Source organism: Leuciscus leuciscus, assembly GCF_965113295.1.
Source record: "Leuciscus leuciscus genome assembly, chromosome: 6".
In the NCBI taxonomy this organism is placed as follows: Eukaryota; Metazoa; Chordata; class Actinopteri; order Cypriniformes; family Leuciscidae; genus Leuciscus; species Leuciscus leuciscus.
This window is the reverse complement of record NC_138730.1, coordinates 28311033-28329466: the sequence shown is the minus strand read 5'-3', so window position 1 is coordinate 28329466 and position 18434 is coordinate 28311033. Positions and strand designations below refer to the sequence as shown.

At 36.3% G+C, this 18434-nt stretch overlaps 1 protein-coding gene across 11 annotated transcripts in view; it reads right to left on the bottom strand.

Moving 5' to 3' along the window:
• The window catches only part of LOC309500583 (sickle tail protein homolog), a 71799-nt gene that overhangs the window by 8056 nt on the left and 45309 nt on the right, over nt 1–18434 (bottom strand). For all 11 annotated transcript variants that reach the window (XM_082172219.1, XM_082172220.1, XM_082172221.1 and 8 more), the window contains 10 exons: nt 14709–14904; nt 13339–13537; nt 12114–12207; nt 6157–6947; nt 5224–5325; nt 5050–5090; nt 4734–4900; nt 3787–3962; nt 1681–1817; nt 21–168 (listed from right to left, as the gene is read on the bottom strand). In XM_082172219.1, coding sequence (XP_082028345.1) covers nt 21–168; nt 1681–1817; nt 3787–3962; nt 4734–4900; nt 5050–5090; nt 5224–5325; nt 6157–6947; nt 12114–12207; nt 13339–13537; nt 14709–14904 — 2051 coding nt within the window. The remainder of the gene's footprint in view (nt 1–20; nt 169–1680; nt 1818–3786; nt 3963–4733; nt 4901–5049; nt 5091–5223; nt 5326–6156; nt 6948–12113; nt 12208–13338; nt 13538–14708; nt 14905–18434) is intronic.

The following is an 18434-nucleotide window of genomic DNA, read 5'->3' as shown; positions in this document are numbered from 1 at the left end:
AAGAGGTTCACGAGTTGCACCTTCTCAGTCCACTGAGTGTGTCAGTCAGGGCTTTGACTCTCTTCAGCATGCTGTCCATTTTGTGAGGCTCCTCCTTCAGGAAGCGCACCGCCTCCACCTCCACCCGCAACACGCCACGCATTTTCATCTGCAGGGCTGGGAACTCTCCTAAAATGAAAGAGAAAGATTGGGGTCTGTAAGATTTTTTTTATGTTTTTCAAAGAAGTCTCTTATGCTCACCAGGGCTGCATTTATTTGACCAAAAATACAGAAAAAAATATATTGTGAAATATTGTTTTCTATTTGAATATAATTTAAAATATAATTAATTCCTGTTATGGCAAAGCTGAATTTTACATAGACAGTATATAACAGCTATTACTCTAATCTTCAGTGTCACGTGATCCTTCAGAAATTAACGGTATAATATTTGCATAATATTTTTGTGGAAACCTGTCATGATCTCAACCTGTGTTACCCTGGTCTTGTGTGGACTTGTTTGTTATTTCCTGTTCTTTGCCATGTTTTGTAGTTTTTTTTGTTTGTTGATAAGTTCTTTGATTATTCCCAGGTGAGCCAATTACACCTTATATATTTAAACCCCAGTGTTTCTTGTGTCCCTTGTCAAGTCTTGTCCTTCATGACAGTGTGTTTGGTGTGCTCATTCTGTTCCCTGGTTCTCGTGTTTGATTTATCAGTTTTGCTATAAATTTGAATTTACTTTTATTATGTTTGTTTGAATAAATGTTTGCAGCAACTAGATCCTACTCGCTCTCGTTCCTCTTGTTAAATCGTGCCATAATGTTAGATCGGATGGATCTCCACGTCAGAAATATCAAATATATTAGATCCGACCCCGGATGCCTAATCCCTGCCAGAAGATATGAGTCTTTTTTAACTGAGAAAGCCAGGGAAGAGCAGAAGCAGGAGAAGTGATGATAATAAAAAGAGCAGAGTTTATTGAATAATCTTAGTTGCGTATGTTTCAATGATCAGACTTTGTCTAGATGTTACATTACTCAATGCTCTGATTTCGTCTGACCAGTACAATTCCAACAAGTATTATTATACCAAGGGAAAAACAATGGAAATTAAACTACTTCATGTGAACAACATCGTCATGTGACGTTAAAAACCTTGAAATGGAGACGTTCTCTTATCTCCAACTCGTGAAGCAAATATCCCTTTAAACCACACAATCATAAGATTTAACAATAGAAAAGAAATAAGTAATATATAATATAAATGACATAAATTTGGGGTCATGGGGTGGTGGTGGCGCAATGGATAAGACACATGCCTTTGGTGTGAGAGACCCGGGTTCGAATCCACTGTGAGACACCAATGTGTCCCTGAGCAAGACACTTAACCCCTAGTTGCTCCAGAGGCGTGCGACCTCTGACATACATAGCAATTGTAAGTCGCTTTGTATAAAAGCGTCAGCTAAATGAATAAATGTAAATGTAAATGTAAATTAAAAATAATAATATTAAATAATTAAATTATAAATGATATAAATCAAATAATAAGAATACTATGAATAAATGAATAACAACTACATAAATGACTAATGATTATAAAACATAATGAATATATAAATCTTAATGACCCCTACAGTAGTGTACCACCTCCTTTTAGAAAAGGAAAGTCCACAGGCAGGACAAATATAAATGTAATCACCTTTGAGTGTGGCCAAAGCTTCTCCTACTTTCCGTAAGTTGACTGCCCCTTCCTCCACATCCTTCAGAGTTACTGGCCGATGGTTCATGGCAGACGTGGATTCTTTCTTGAGCATCTCCACGTAGTTCTCCAGCTCTCTGTTACATTGTTACAACAGAGGATGTGTCATGTATCAGCACAACTGTCACTTAAATTGCAAGTTGAGAAATCAGTGACTACCTTACAATATCATACAGAGGTACAGTACAACATAATTACAGAATATACAATGGGGTCTAAACGTCTGAGACCACTAGTGAAAATGCTTCTGTTTTTTTATTATTAACATTTTATTACAAATATATTATCTGTATAAAAAAAAAAATGGGTAAAAATTAAACTGAATGATTGACATTTATTTCAGAATCTTTACGTATCTGTCTTTGCTTTTTTGCTCGAGCTGCACAAGTTTGTGTAAAACCTAATGATCATGCTATCCAGCATGATTTGATCAAATCATCTTGTGCTCAAAAGCTTCTGTTCATTTCCTGGTTTAAGTGAACAAAATTCCCATATTTCCAATGTAGTCTCCGACATTTGGACGCCACAGTTTATATTTATTTCAAATGCATTTAATCCAGGATTTGCAACTTTTAGCGACACTTAATACTGTGTAATGAGCAAGTCTTGACTGTGAGTCCTGCTGAAGGCTGAAACCTGAAACCTGTTTAACGTGATTTAGGCTTGTTTGTTGACTGACAGTTCACATACAGAGAAGTTTGGCTGTGTAAGCTAAAATGGCAAATACCTTCAGTGGATCATCACAACCTACATCTTTCTCAGATTCTCTGACTTCTTCCCTCTTGAAATGGTTAAGTGTGAATTTTTGAAGCTGGACATCATGAGCTGTACCTGCATTTAGAAGCCTTTAGCAAGACAAGCTATGCAGGAATCTGCAAGCCAGTACAAATGCTCTGAGATCATAGTTTAACACCGTCTCTGTGGGAAATGGTTTGTGTTTTATGTAATTTACCTGAGGGGTGCCTTAAGGGTTTTCCCATGCACAATGTTCTGCTTTTGGTTATCTTTCTCACTATAACACAATCTAATATAAGCCAGTATTATTATTATGCGTATGATGAACTAATAGATGTTGGTCACTAGAAAAAATTGTTTAATAAATAATAATACATTTTTGTTTGTTATTTAGTATAGTATTTATTCATATTTTACACTTGTACACACACTTTTATTTGTATATTTTGATTTAAGTTTTAGTCATTTTGTTATGTGCTATTGTCATTGTTAGTTTTCTTACATTTTTCTTTCTAGCTTTAATTTACTTTATATTTATTTCCTTTTTTAGTCATTTTAGTACTTATTTCATTCGAGTTAGTTGCCAAGGCACAGTTTCAAATTTTCATTTAAGCTTTTAAGTTTAAGTTTCTGATCCAAAATGTATATTTTATTTAATCTTTATATCAATTAACATCAATAATTTTGAATAGTTTTAGTTAAAAAACACATGTGGCTAAACACCCACGGAAGCAATCTGACTTATATTTCCCCATGAGAACAACGGGCATTCATCGTGATAGGAAACAAGAAGAAAGTTTCACAAGTCTTATTCTTCACAGAGACAGGTTGGGACAGTGGATTATTCAATGCGTCATTTCATGCAATCACAAACACCACCCAAGGAAGGCATGATTAATTTTACTTTATCAAGGTTTACAACACCAAATGGGTTTTAGAATAATAGTACAGCAATTTTGTAATTTAGTACAGCACTAATGATGTAAAAAAAAAAAATCCCCTCTGCTCACATCTATTAAAAACCAACACTGATCTTTGTTTATTAAAGTATGCGTTCAGCATTGAATGGAGACATGGGATTATAATTAATTAGTGAGGAGAATAGAAGTGAGCAGTTAATCAGCATCAAATCTGGCTCATTTGCAGCAGCTTTGCTCTGATTTTCCCCTCTAGATCGCAGCATTTGTTCTGTTCATCCACAGCTGTCTCTCACATTTTACAGATGACCAATTCATGATGAATTCTTCATGGGTAATTAATGTCAAGGTCTTAACAGGATCAGTATTAGCACACCAGTCACTGTTGTCTTACCCGAGCTGCATGAGAACCCTCTCCTCCATGCCCAGATATCTGTGTCTTTCTTCTTCCACCTGGACTCTTTGTCTATGAACAGTGTCCTCGAGGTGCAGCACAGTGCCTGAAACCTTCTCTGAGATCTCCTGCTCCGCCTGTCGCAGCATCAGCCTCATGTCATCCTGGTTTTGCAGCTGTATATGCAAAGCAAAGCTCTATCAACACAATTGTTTTCTGAGCCAATGTTTATTATAATACTACATCACATTACTATAATCATATGTTTGCATATATATACACACTACTGTTCAAAGGTTTGGGGTCTGTAAGATTCAGAGGCTGCATTTATTTGATAAAAAATCTAGTAGCACAGTAATATTGTGAAATGTTATTACAATTTTAAATGACATTTTAAAAATGTATTAAAAAAAAAAAAGTTATTTATTCCTATGACGGCAAAGCAGAATTTTCAGCATCTTTACTTTAGTCTTCAGTGTCACATGATCCTTCAGATATCATTATAATATGCTGATTTGGTGCTCAAGAAACATTTCTCATTATTATCAATGTTGAAAACAGTTATGCATATAAATATTTTTGTGGAAAGTGCGCTAATTTTTCTTTTTTCAGGATACTTTGATGAACAGAATGTTCTAAAGCATCTGAATTAGATACATTTTGTAACATTATAAAAGTGTCTTTACTGTAATTTTTGATCAATGCATCCTTGCTAAATAAAGGTACTAATTTCTTTAAAAAAATCTTATTGACCCCAAACTTTTGCATGGTATTGTGTTATATATAAAAGCGAAATATGTGAAGATAGTTGCTTGACTATTGAATTGTTGCATAACTATTCTAATACTTTTTTTTATTTGACTGAAAGCACAGGACAAACATTTATCATAAATCAGAAACTCATCTATAGAAAGAGCAGATGCCCTCCATTTGAATTTCCTATGTACCTGCATCTGTTTGAGTTGGTGGAGCTGCAGTCTGAGGTCAGTGACGTTTCTCCTGAAGTTGGAGAGGATTGAGCATAAAGCAGGGTCTCTGACAGGAGGCTGAAACTGTGCTGAAGGACTGTCTGTCTGCACAGCTGGGTCCTTATATGATGTTACAGTATAGACACCTAGAGAAAAACACACATTTCTGATGTTATTGCTCTGGTAACATATGGCATATTCTGTCTGAGTTCAATTAAGATTAAATTCAAATTCATGATTCACAGGAACAAGAAGGAATAATAAAGAAGCATCATTCTCAATTATGTTTACTCACCATCATTCTGTGCCAAAGAACCCACCTTTACTGGTTTGTCACTATAGAGAAAGACACAAAACTGTGAGTTTTAGAATAATTTTGTTAATTATATTGTTTTTATCTTCATATTATATCAATTCGAATAAAATTAAAGCCATTTATGAATCATTAAATGTGTCTGTGAACATTTACCCAGAAGTCTCTTTGGCATTTGTACTTGGCCCTTTCATTAGAGCATGTTGAACAAGACCAGTAAGACTGGCTATCTGCTGCTCCATAGCCTTTATTCTTTCACTGCAAAACACAGGTCACATGTGTTTGTTAGACTTGTTAGACATGAGTCTAACGGTCAATAAAGACAATTCCATAACTTATCGCAGGCCATTCAACTGTGGATCTAAGGAGTATTAACCATTCCAACAATGGTAAACAATGCTCAAAGGGGCACCAGCAGGGGAATTATATTGACTTAATGCCTTTCTCTGTTTCTGAGGGCAAAACTCTGCCAAACTTTGATTTTGGAGGCATGAATAACAGCATATATATGAATGTTGGGCTTTGCTCCGAGGAACTTTTGTCCTCTTCTCAATTTCACTTCACCACAACATGACTAATCTGATATTTTCCCCCATCAGCCATTGATTACTCAAGCACTATTTGAACAAATAACAACATCAGAGAGAAGGGAAGTATTATCACTGTTTCCTTGTTTTATTAAGATCAAAGAAAAGCATAGTATACTCTACCATTCAAGTTGCAAGAGTTTTTACATGAAATAAGTCTCTTATGCTATTTATTTGATCAAAAAATACAGCAAAACAGTAATATTATTACAATTTAAAACAACTCTCTCCTATTTAAATATATTTTAAAATGTAATTTTTTCCTGTGATGGCAATACTGAATTATCAGTAGCCATTTCTCCAGTCACATGATCCTTCAGATATCATTCTAATATTGGTGATCAAGAAACATTTATTATTACTATCAATGTTGAAAACACTTGTGCTGCTTAATATTTTTGTGCAAAAATATTGTAACCTGTATCCCTGACATGAGCACAAAGTCTCTGGAGCATGTGCACAATGAGCTGCAGAAAGTTTAAAAAGCCAAATTCACTCTCACCTCTGAGGATCTCCAGCTGCCCCATGACCTTGAAACGTCCTCTCTCCATGACCGGGCGGAAGGTCGGCGAAAACAGGGGAGGCCACGTTGCCTCTCACCCTAGTCGCCACCTCCACGGCTCCATTACTGTCCTTGCGGAAAGATCTTCGAACAGGTGACACCCTTTCCGCTGCCACACCCTGTGAGGGCATGTGGGAGTTCTGGCCTGGGAGCATGTCAATCATTCTGACCTCATTGACCCTATGAGGGGAAGCAGGTGGAGTTTTGGAGCCCATCGAGGCGAGCTGACTCTCGCTGTACTTGCGAGATTTCTGTCTGTAGAGGGAGTGCTGGAGATCCTGGCCATCAGCGTATGCGCCGACAGACTTGATGGAGGAGCGGTGCTGGATGTAAGCTGCCCCATCTGGGATGTCTCCGGTATGGCTGCCTTGTGATGAGGCGACGCTGTGTCTGGCCTCAGGCGAACCATACGCTTCTGAATACATAGGAACACTCTTGCTGCTCAAATCCTCATCTGGTTTTACGTCCCGTCGCTCCAGGATGGCACTGGAACAAGGTGTGATGGAGCGACTGGAGGGCACGCTGGATAGACGGTCCCTGGGTAAGGTGGTGCCACCGGACATGGAAACAGTGTGAACTAAAGGCATCCTGGAAGGGGAGGAGGGCATGGAGCGAGGCGTAGGAGGAGACATGGAGCCCTGGACTGAATGAATGGGACTGTGAGGCAAAGTGTGCACTGGGCTTTGGCCTCCCGGCTGCTGTCTGCTGCTGTAGAGTCTCTCTCTTGTGATCTAGAGATAGACCAAAAAAGCACATAAGAGGGAATTTGGGTAACAAGCCCCACAAAGCAAGTTTTCGGGGGGTATGTAACACTTTTGTCAGAAACAACGGGTGTAAAACGGTGGTCATCAGCTGGTAATGCTACATCAAGTGGCAACCCTTACCCAACACATTACCAAATTTGTTTATTATACCATCATATCGTGATGCACCATAATACATTTTTTACAAAAACACAAAAATCTAAAACTAAATTTTAATTTAGCCAAAAACCAAAAATAAACTGCATAAACTGCAAACTGGGGATGCATCTCAATCATCTCCCAAGTTCAGTAGTTAGGACACTGAATAGCTATTTTAAGGGCCGTCTCAATCGCAAAATCCTTTCAGTTCACTGAAACTTTCAGTCCCTAAAAAGTCCCACAATGCACCTCAATATGTACCCTTAGCAGAAATTCTGTGCAATACATAAATTGCGCGAGCCAACTCAATACATATCATGACACGCGATGAAAAAAACAAACCGTAATTTAATTATATTTCAGCATAAACATACATCGCTAGACAGGTCATGAACATAATCTAGCTAACATTTATAATTACCCGGCTGAAATGTTGCAGGTATATGTAGCAATCAAATTATTTACCATAATGTACTTTAAATAACAAACAAATAAATAAATAAATAAATGTCAGAAAAATCTATTCTGCTGTTGTTCATAAATACCAATAGTGATAGTACAACAAGGAGCTTGTCATGTCACCATCAGTGTCCCAATGTGTAGTTATCCAGGGTCCTTACTCACCTTACCAGTGCCTAAATTCATGTGCACGATATACTGATTCACGACCTAGGGAGCTGATTGAGATGCACTCTAGGCAATTAAATTTGGCTAATTGGGTAATTGAACTAGGTATGCTGTTCTGGGTGTTGTGTTCTCGGGTGATAAATTAAACCAGTCATAGTAAAATTCTTTAGCAACGAGCCACCTCTCGATATTTAAGCCAAACAAATTACATATTTCTACTCTAGCATCCTTTTTGGTTACGGTGAAATGCTTTCACACTGTGACTGCTGACATGTTTTAGCTTATCTAGCATAGCGTGCCTAAAATAGACTCTGATACGGTCAAAAAGTGTCATTGGATCATTGGTTTCAGGCCAATTTTTTTTTTTAATGTTTCATGTTTATCCTTGTTTGCAAGTAATGTAGTAATGCATTTAATGTATTCTGGTTTATTTTCTCTTAGATTTGTGCTACTGTTTATAGTTTTTGGCATGGTTTTGGTATTGGTCTAATTTGGCTAGTTTCTACCAAGTGACAGATCATTTTTTGTCAAAATTCTGTACGTTTGACTACAAGTATAATCTAAGATGTCAGTAAACATAAATAAATAAATAAAGGTATGTAATTGTTTTTCCCCCTCCCTTTTAAAAGTTGATAAGCCTATTTATTTTACAATAACTATGCATGAATATATGGTTAGTTGCATTTTGCTTTTTAAATTGCATTTTTTTCTCTACAGCTGTCCGTGACACTATGATTCAGAACATTATCCCACTAGTTAAAAACTGCTGGTAAACAACTCTATGACAAAGAAAGTCAATGGATATGAAAAGGATCTTTGAATTTAATGAAAAGGAACTTTTTATTACATATTTGTCAAAAAAAAAAAAAAGGTGAACCTTTACAGAAAATTTTTCACAGCAGGAAACTAAAAACAAAAACTCTATTGTGTGACTGTGTTGATATGCTTTATGTTTAGACAAGTGTACAGATATGAACAAAAGATTGAACCAGTGCAAAAGGACAGACAATAGCCCTGCCCAGACCTGTCTTTGTACAGTGGTCATGCTTAAGCGTGCAGTAATAAAGCCCACAAACAGAGTGTGCGTGTAGATGTATTATCCGCCATTCAGAGCAACAACACTCTCTGCAATAGCCTAAAGATGAACATAATTCTCCAAACCTGTCCTTATAACTTTAGGTCTAGTTTCAGACCACATTCATAATAGGAACCAGGAAAATATAATTGCACTTAATGTAGTTAGTTGATGATTTGGCTGAATGCTTATGTCCTGAAAACTGTATCAAATGAATGACAAGACAATACAAGCTGCTTCAAATAAAATACCTCAGAGTTTAGTCTGTCTGTCATTGCTTCTTAAAGACTTCTTTAAAGAGGATTTCTGTTAGAAATAGACTAAGTTCTCACGAAGGACAACCAAACTGAGTCAGGCATGTTTAAACAGGTGTAGCCATCGTTTCATTATTGTATTATCTAAGCTCAAAATAGGTGTCTTCTTTCAATAAGTACATAAAGACCTCCATAAAATAGGCTTAATATTTCTCACGTGACCACAGAAACCAAATTCACTACAAACATTCACATCTAAACATAAAGGTCTTTGGGACCTTTAGTTCGTCACATGCCAGAAGTGATGTAAACACCTTGGAAAGCAAATTCAGAGAGCACTAGTGTACATGGGTCTATAAATAATGTATGTGAAGGACAAGCTTCAACTTTCCAGAGATTTAGAGCATTGATAAACAGCTAAAATGAAAGGCCAATATATCATCAAGCCCAAGCATTACAGAAAATGGGTCCATTTTTACAATTCTTCAAAGTAAGTGCATCACATCAACAAACCTGTCCATGCATGTTTGCTTTCTCACTCTCTCAGAGGACCTGTTTTACACATCCATTTGTTTTTCTAGTTCCAATCATCCCACTAATCTTACTTTTGGTTTAGGTGGGAAAAGGGTTTCCCAATACCACACCATTTGGGCAGAGCGCAGTGTTTTTGCACAGCTGTGCCAGTGTAGCTACTGTGAGGTCACAGGTTGGAGACCTTATTCAGGTTATTGTCCCATAAACACAAATTGACAGATGTGCAAAGCACATTGCGCAGAGATAAAATGGGAGTAGATGGTTGGCCATTCCAGCTGTGAAGGACAGGAAATGTGGAACATTAACACTAATGCATAGGCACATCCTTCTGTGAAAGACTAGTTGGTCAACTAACCAGTCGTTGATAAGGGACTAAATCTAGAGACACAAAATTTTGCAGAGGGTTTTCGCTTTGGTGTGCAAACTGTCATAATGCTAAAACCCTATGAAAGATGTTATGTTTATAAATTCATCCTCATTAAAGTACTGCTGCTCCAGCCATCAAAGCATCACTCCTAACAACAAATTCAATAAAATGTAATGCATTTATATCGATTTTCAAATTGCCTGCTGTGAGCAAAATTCCTGTAATTATGCACAGGCTTCCCACTCTTTTGGACCAATTCTTTCCATAACTTTTCCCTCAAATAGTGGATTTTCAAAATAAATTCACAGAGAGTAAACTCCTCTAAAAATTATATATATTTGCTATAGAATCTTCAATGACTTTTTAAAGATTGAAGCTATTATTCCATCCCTTAAATTATATTTAAAACGCTCTGATATTTCCAGGTTTCCCATGACTGGTAACCCTGTATGTATGGTTATTTGTGTTACTGTTTATAGTATTTATTAAAAGTTATTTATTACTAAATAACTTTAAATTTTTACATTATCAGTTTTAATTTTAATTTATGTTTTAGTCATTTTGTTACGGGTTGTTACATTTTTGTTATTTTTCATTTTCTAAATTATTCTATTTAGCTTTGATTTATTTTTATTAAAGTTTTTGTAATTTTAGTAGTTCAGCTTCTACTTTATTTCATTTAGTTTGTAAGTTTTTCATCTAATACATATATTATTTTATGTAAACTTTATTTCTATTAACAAAAAAAGATTTTTAATAGTTTAGTTAATAATGGTATGCATCACCTTATTCAAGAACCACGTTTGACTGGAGTCAGGTGGACATAACTATAAGCCAGCTAAATTATAGAGGGCTTACTAGTGGACTAGTTGTTCTGACAACCCGCTGTCTAGTTGATTTTGCAAATATGCACTTTTGCACGTCCCTAGTCTAGAACAATTCTTCTGAACAAACTATGCTCAAGGAAATGATCAAAATCCAGTTAATTGCATTGGGTTGGAAGCAGGTCTGTTCTATTGATACAGCTGTGTATCATCTACCCACCGTTCTTCACACTAGACGTGGTTATAAAAGATGCATAAGCCTCAGTAAACAGCAGGCTGCTTGCGTTATGGGTGGTGTGGTGATGCAGACAGGAGCTAGTCCCTTCTGCACTCTCATTAGAGCTGAGAAATGCTAGGTCAGACGCAGCCGCGGCTGTGCTCTCCTGAGAGCTTGACCTCAGCTCATCCCTACACCCTGCCCAGGAATTTCAGCCTTGGCTTTGAATTATGCTCTTCGCAATCCTCCATGGCCTGCTGAACTTAAGATATGGATGAGATAGCTGGAGACACTGCACTCTTTTCCCAGAAGTGCTTATAATTAGATAAAGCAAATGACACCACAGCACAACAGCATTCACAATGTTTAATTAATCCAGCTACGTTCTGGCCTGAATTAATCACACTACACTTTTGAATATATTTGTATGCATTCCAAAACTAGATCTAGCAGCTAAAGCAATATTCAATATGACTAATATACAAAATCATCCTACTGTACATGTGTAGGTCAATATAATAAATTGACACAGTGATTCATGGAAAGCAGATGGGTTTGATTAGAGAGCAAGATGCTTAGAGCATGGTTCCAATTAAATCCGTTACTCAAATCAAATTCCATTTGTTGCATAATAAAATAAGGAACAGACATTGTTTGGCTTTTTAAAATGTGTTCACTGTTTAGCTTCATTGGTCTCTGGCAAAATGTTGCATTATCTACATTCCTGATGTCAGACAAATCACTTTAACGCAGCGTGTCAACACTATTGTGCCTTTGACATACAGTAAAGATCTCAGCAGAGTCGACCTGTTTTGCTAAAGGTAATTGCCCATTTGAATTGTGCAGCAGTGGAGAGACCAATCAGTGGGCCCCCTGCCAACATTAATGGGTGTGGCAAGTATTTGCTTCAAAATCTGAGCTCTACAGAACAGATCAGAAACTTATCCTTCACGCTCCTGCCACCTGTCAACACCAGATGCAAACGGTGTTGAAAAGGAAAAGAGCTTTTTGAGTTGATGATGATTTTTTGAGTTGAACATGAAGAGTAATAACAATGGGACAGTTCTGTGGGGCTGGGGTCACACTCTGTCACTCACCCTAATATCTCCATTATTGGCTCTTGCATTGTGATTGAAGGCATGGGCTGGGTCTTTATGATACACTTTCAGGCAAGACTGTGATGTGATGTTCCTGTAAAGAAAAAAATATTTTTGAATATTATTATTGTTGTATTTAATATACAACTGTTCAAAAGGTTGGGTTCAGTAAAATTGTAAAAAATATCTTAGGCTGCATTTATGTGGTTTATTATTTTTACAGTTAAAAATAACTAGTTTTCTATTTTAATACATTTTAAAAAGTCATTAATTAATGTGATGGCACAGCTGAATTTTCAGAAGACATTATTTCAGTCTTCAGTGTCACATGATGCTTCAGAAATCATTACTATTTGTTGATTTAATGCACAAGAAACATTTTCTTATTATTATCAATTTTAAAAACAGTTGTGCATGATACTTTTTTTAAATGATTTTCTGACTATTGTAAGTTCGAAAGAACATCATTTATTTGAAATAGATTTTTTTGTAGCAAAGCAAAAGTATTTGTCACTTTTGACCAATTCAATGAATCCTTGATGAATAAACGTATTAATTTCCTCCAAAAAAAATCTTACTAACCCCAAACATTTGAATAGTGGTGTATATATATTTTTTCTCTGTGGTAAAAAGTCAAAAGTGTTTTGGTGCAAATAACTTTGACAGAAAGGTAAGAAGCATGTCAACACAAGCTCCCTCCTCATAACTATAAAGCCTGTTAAGAAACCAAGCCCATCCTGCGCCAAATAACTAACACACACGCACACACACACACACACACACACACACACACACACACACACACACACACACACACACACACACACACACACACACACACACACACACACACACACACACACACACACACACACACACACACACACACACACACACACACACACACGCGCAAAACAGACTGATCACATTCTCTTTCTATTCCTGCTTACTTATTAGGAAGCCGCAGGCCAGTGAAGAGTAGGGTGTGGAAAAGGGAGTCACCCAACAGTTTGAACTTATTTAAAATCAAAAACTGCCTGCAATTTTCTGCACTTAAGAACCAACCACACTGTAAAATGGAATGTCTGTGATAATTTTTGCGATATCGTATTCAACATAATCTAACGTGTTGAGTATTGCATCTGACACTTTTGAGATTCATGGTATAATTCATGCAACAAAAAAAAGCACCCTGGTATACACCTCATATAGTGCAATCACACACCTGACATCAGTCAACTCATAGTACATATTCCTCATGTCATCTTTGATGTATATAGCCACGCTGGGGGACTCCAGTGTCTTCATGGTGAGATGCTGGGGGAAGGAACTGACAAACAGAGCCCTGAGGGTGTCGGCACTGGTCACCTCGTTGGGCATTCGGATCTGTTTTGTCTCTTCTCCATACTGCAGGTAGAGGACACCTACAAATAAACAAAATAAGAGATTGATATCAACGTAATATGTACTCTTATGAATAAGTAAAGCTGTACAACACTAAAAGTTGCCCTAAATGCATATAGAACAGAATATAGACTAATAAGGCTACCAATTATATATATAAAAAAATCTAATATATATATATATATAATTGGTAACCTTATGACATGCCCAAAGGTAGGCAATTTGTCACAATGTGTTGGAATTTATATTACACACCATTTCTTTAATAATGATGCTATTGAAATGGTTTCAGTAAGACTTAATTCACAATATTCAAACATTGTGTTAAAATAACAACAGCCACTCAAACTTATTGATCATCCACTATATTGTGCAACATAGGTTCAACAATTCTCTTAATCTACTAATATCTGACTGACATCAACTCTACCTTAAATCTTGACAGACTTGATTTGTAACTTAATCAATATTACTTCAAAAATATCTATTCATATTCATATTCATATTCATATTCATATTCATTCTTTATTGTCCTCAATAGAGGAAATTTGTTTCCACAGTCTGTACCAAAAATAACATTCAACACTCGTAACATACACGTACAACACACAGAATTTTGTACACGAGTAAATTAGGCTTTCTGTGAATTCAGCGCTCTTATTGCTGAAATTACAAAACTTTTCCCTAGTCGTGATTTTTTATGAGGCAGCTGTCTGTATCTGCGACCTGAGGGAAGAAGGGTGAAACATGAGTTAAGAGGATGGCTGGGATTTTGTATGATGGTATTTGCTCTGCGAATGGTAGCAGCATCAATGAGAGCCGGCAAATTGGGTGTGGGAAGACCAATTATTTTGGAAGAAGTCTTAGTGATTCTAAGAAGCTTGTTCCTATTAGTGAGAGAAAGCATAGTGAAATAACAGGTGGCACAGTACAGAAGGACGGGTTCAATGATACTACGGTACAAAAGGAGAAGAAGATGTGGTTTGACTGAGAAAGTTCTGAGTTTACGTATGACAAATAGTCTTTGTTGGCAGCGCCTGTGAATGTCTGTGATATGTTGGTGAAAACTCAATTTATTGTCCAAGATAATGCCAAGGTACCTGAAGCTGTCCACAATATTCACAACAACGAAGAAAGAAGAAATAAATCAAAGACACTCCCACAAGTGAAAACACTGAGTCAGTACTGTACCTAATGACCTGTCCTTGGTCTGGTAAGATGACTTGACCACGGGGAGGCTCGCTCGGGAGCGGCTGCCTCGGGTGAAGGCGGAGGGGGCTTCTGCCTCTGACATGGCCTCCAAAGACTCAAGGGAGGCCAAAGAGAGATGCTCCCCTGGCTCCCCTACAGCAGACTGAGGGGTTACACTGTGCCCAGAACTCCTGATCTACAAGACAACACAAAATGATCAAAGAAGAGGTTAGACAGAGCATTTAGATTTGGATCTAACATCAAACACTTCACAAAAGACAATATTTTTGTGTGAATAATTCAACCCTTAAGATTTGGGTGGTGTTATTTAAGCATCATTTCTGTACTATAATAGTATTTATTAATATTTTGAATTAGCTTTTACAGTACCTGTCAAAAGTTTGGAAACATTACACTTTTTAAAAATGTTTTTGAAAGAAGTCTCTTATGCTTACCGAGACTGCATTTATTTAATAAAAAAATACAGTAAAACCAGTAATATTGCGAAATATTATTACACATTAAAAGAACTGTATATATGTATGTTTATATATATATATATATATATATATATATATATATATATATATATATATATATATATATATATATATATATATATATATATATATATATATAATATATATTGGCCTATTTTAAAATGTAATGTATCCCTGTGATGGCAAAGCTGAATTTTCAGCATTATTATTCCAGTCTTTAGTGTCACATGATCCTTCAGAAACCATTCTAAACATTTCTTATCATCAATGTTGAAAACAGTTGTGCTGCTTAATATTTTCGTGGAAACTGTGGTACTTTTTTTTAAGGATTCTTTGATTTATAGAAAGTTCAAAAGAACAGAATTTTTTTGCATTTATTAAATATAAATATTTTTTTAATCTTCACTGTCCCTTTTGATCAATTGAATGCATCCTTGATGAATAAAAGTATTAATTTATCTCTTTTTTTTAATCTTACCACAAATGTTTGAAATGTATCATATTTTCAACAAAAATCTTAAGAAACAAAAAAAAAATTCAACATTGATCAATAATAAGAGCATAAGAGACATTAAAAAAGTTTTTTAAAAAAGTAACCTTTTGACAGGTTCTGTATATTTTTTTGTATATATTTTCAGTTTCAGTAGTTTAAGTTTTAACCTTTTGTATGTGCTTTTGTCATTTTTTATATATTTCAATTTCGCTTTAATATATTTTTATTTCACTTGTAGTAATTTTAGTACTTCAACTTCAGCTTATTTTATATCAGTTAGTTGCCAAGGCAACATTTCTAATTTTCATTTAAGATTTCGGTTTATGTTTTTTTAATCTAATTTATCTAAATTTAATTTTATTTCAGCTTTATTTCAATTGACGATTTTAGTTTTAGTTAACAAGAACAACACTGTTGGATAGTATCTATTCTGCACTGGTAAACATTTGGAAACAGTTTATATGTTTATTAACAGTGTGGGGTATTCTAAATGTCAAGAACTGAGCAGAGGTACAGTCATTAACTTTAATGCTCAATGAAAGGCCATCGAAAGGTCAGAGAGGATGGTGGAGAAATGCTAAATGGACAGACAAAGATCTATTCAGTAAAATAATAATAATCTGAGAGAACAAAAAGGCAAAATATAACATGATTACAATCCTTCATTTAATATTATTCAACCACACTTTTAATGTATGTGCCTAAAAGAGATTAAATGAAAACAATCAACTACTAATGACAAGGATGACTACCAAATAAAAAGAAGGCACATTAGCAGCCTGACTCCTTTTTTTGAATGGCACGGGGATATACAACCGTCAACAAGTCAATTACGGCTAAGTCATGTAATTTAGCTCGCATTAAAAGAAAAATGGATTGATTAATCTCCATTGACACAAAGCAGTAAACACACAAAGACCAATTAGTGTGCTCTGGCACAGGCATTATCCTTTGTAGTCTATTTCTATTCACAGACCGAAGTGAATCTACGTGGTCGTCCTCTCAATAACACCTTTTGGACACACGGACAGCAGACGTAGGACGATGGATATGCCGAATTCACTGAGGATGGGTTTTCACCCTGAGGCTGGAAGTCATTGCTTCCTTCTCGGCAATAGGAAGAAGCGACAGGCAGAAGGCCACATATACTGAGTCAGAGAGCGTCTCATCCCAATGTCAGCACGCACACTGACCTGCTCTGACATGCACGCCTGTCAGATTACCACCCTGCATGACCCGAAGGAACTTAATCCTTATATACTGCACTGCTTCATTTTTGACTATGGTTTTGGTGACAACGCAATTATGAGGTCAGAGGAGAAGCACACAATTACACCTTAGACTCTGCGTTTGACGCAGGCATTTCCGAAAGCGTCTCGGAACGTTTCTGTAAACACCTTTTCAGAACTATATTTAAATCAGACCGTTATTTTGCACATCCCCACAGATTAGTTTGTGCTCTTAACATGTTTTGACTGAACAAATCTGCAAAGACACTTTAGAGGTCTTGTGTCGTGCAATAAAAAAAAATAAAAAAAATACTGCTGTACTTTTGGGAGGATCTCTGCTGAAGGTAGTCTGTATTAGAGCTGCAAAACTCTCCATGACACGCTGTATGCAAGTTGATACTAAGAGTAATGGTTATAATTGCTCAAACACGTACGTCTAGCACATTTCTATAAAACAATGGAAAAGTCGAGCAGTGGAATATAAAAAAACGTTGTGTGAACATCCCCTTAAAGTTTCAAAATGGTTAAAAAAAAGGTCTCATGTTTAAAAACCCAAGACACAGGACACTTCAACAGAAGAAAATGCAAGGTCTAGTTTTAAATTGAGTGGCATGTTTTTAGAATGGTGTGTCATGCGAGAGATTCTGCAAAGTGCGAGCGTAACAGTCAAACATGTTTATGCGAAAAAGCAAAATGCAGGAGAGTGTAATCAAAAAGGACAAGGTCTAGAGAGACACAATTTTCTCCCAAAAACTTATTTTAACTGAGCGCCCCATTTTTAGAATTGCCTGTAATGATCAAGAAACTGCAAAAGAAGCAGGATGCAAGTGCAATGGTCAAATATTTCCATCTAGCGCATGTTTACAAACACAATGGAAAAGCAGAACAATGGAATGCAAAAATGCAAGACAAAAGGCAATAAAAGAGGGCATTCTAGAGACGGATTTCTAAAGTCAAATTTCTTTTAACTTGAGTGCTACATTTTTAGAACATCGTGTCATTAGCGAGATGCTGTAAAAGACGGTCAAAGATGTCTGTCTAGCATGTTTACATAGAAAACCAATGGAAAAAACTGTACAGTGAAATGCAAAATGGAACGGCCCCTAAGAATCCAAGAAGCCATCTTCACTTTTTTTTTTTTTTGAAACTGCTGCACTGACACCAGATTCACCAAATTGAAGTACATTAATGCACAAGTCAAAAACTATGATGACTGACAGAAAACAGTGCTCTGGCAATTCACTAGGAGGCATATCCAAAAAAAATTCATTCTGAAGGTCCAGGCTGAGACTTGAAAGTGATGAATATGAGTTTGATCTTATCTTTGCACAGGTGTTGCATTGTGAGTCGACTAACAATCGCTCCGGTGTGCACAGACGAGACAGGAGCAAATAATAGGCTTTTATGTGGACTTGGAAAAAAAAGTGCCCAGATTAATGGTGCATGACAGCTGGGATCATTTCAGACATGCATAATGCAACTGTACGTTAAACATTTTATTGTG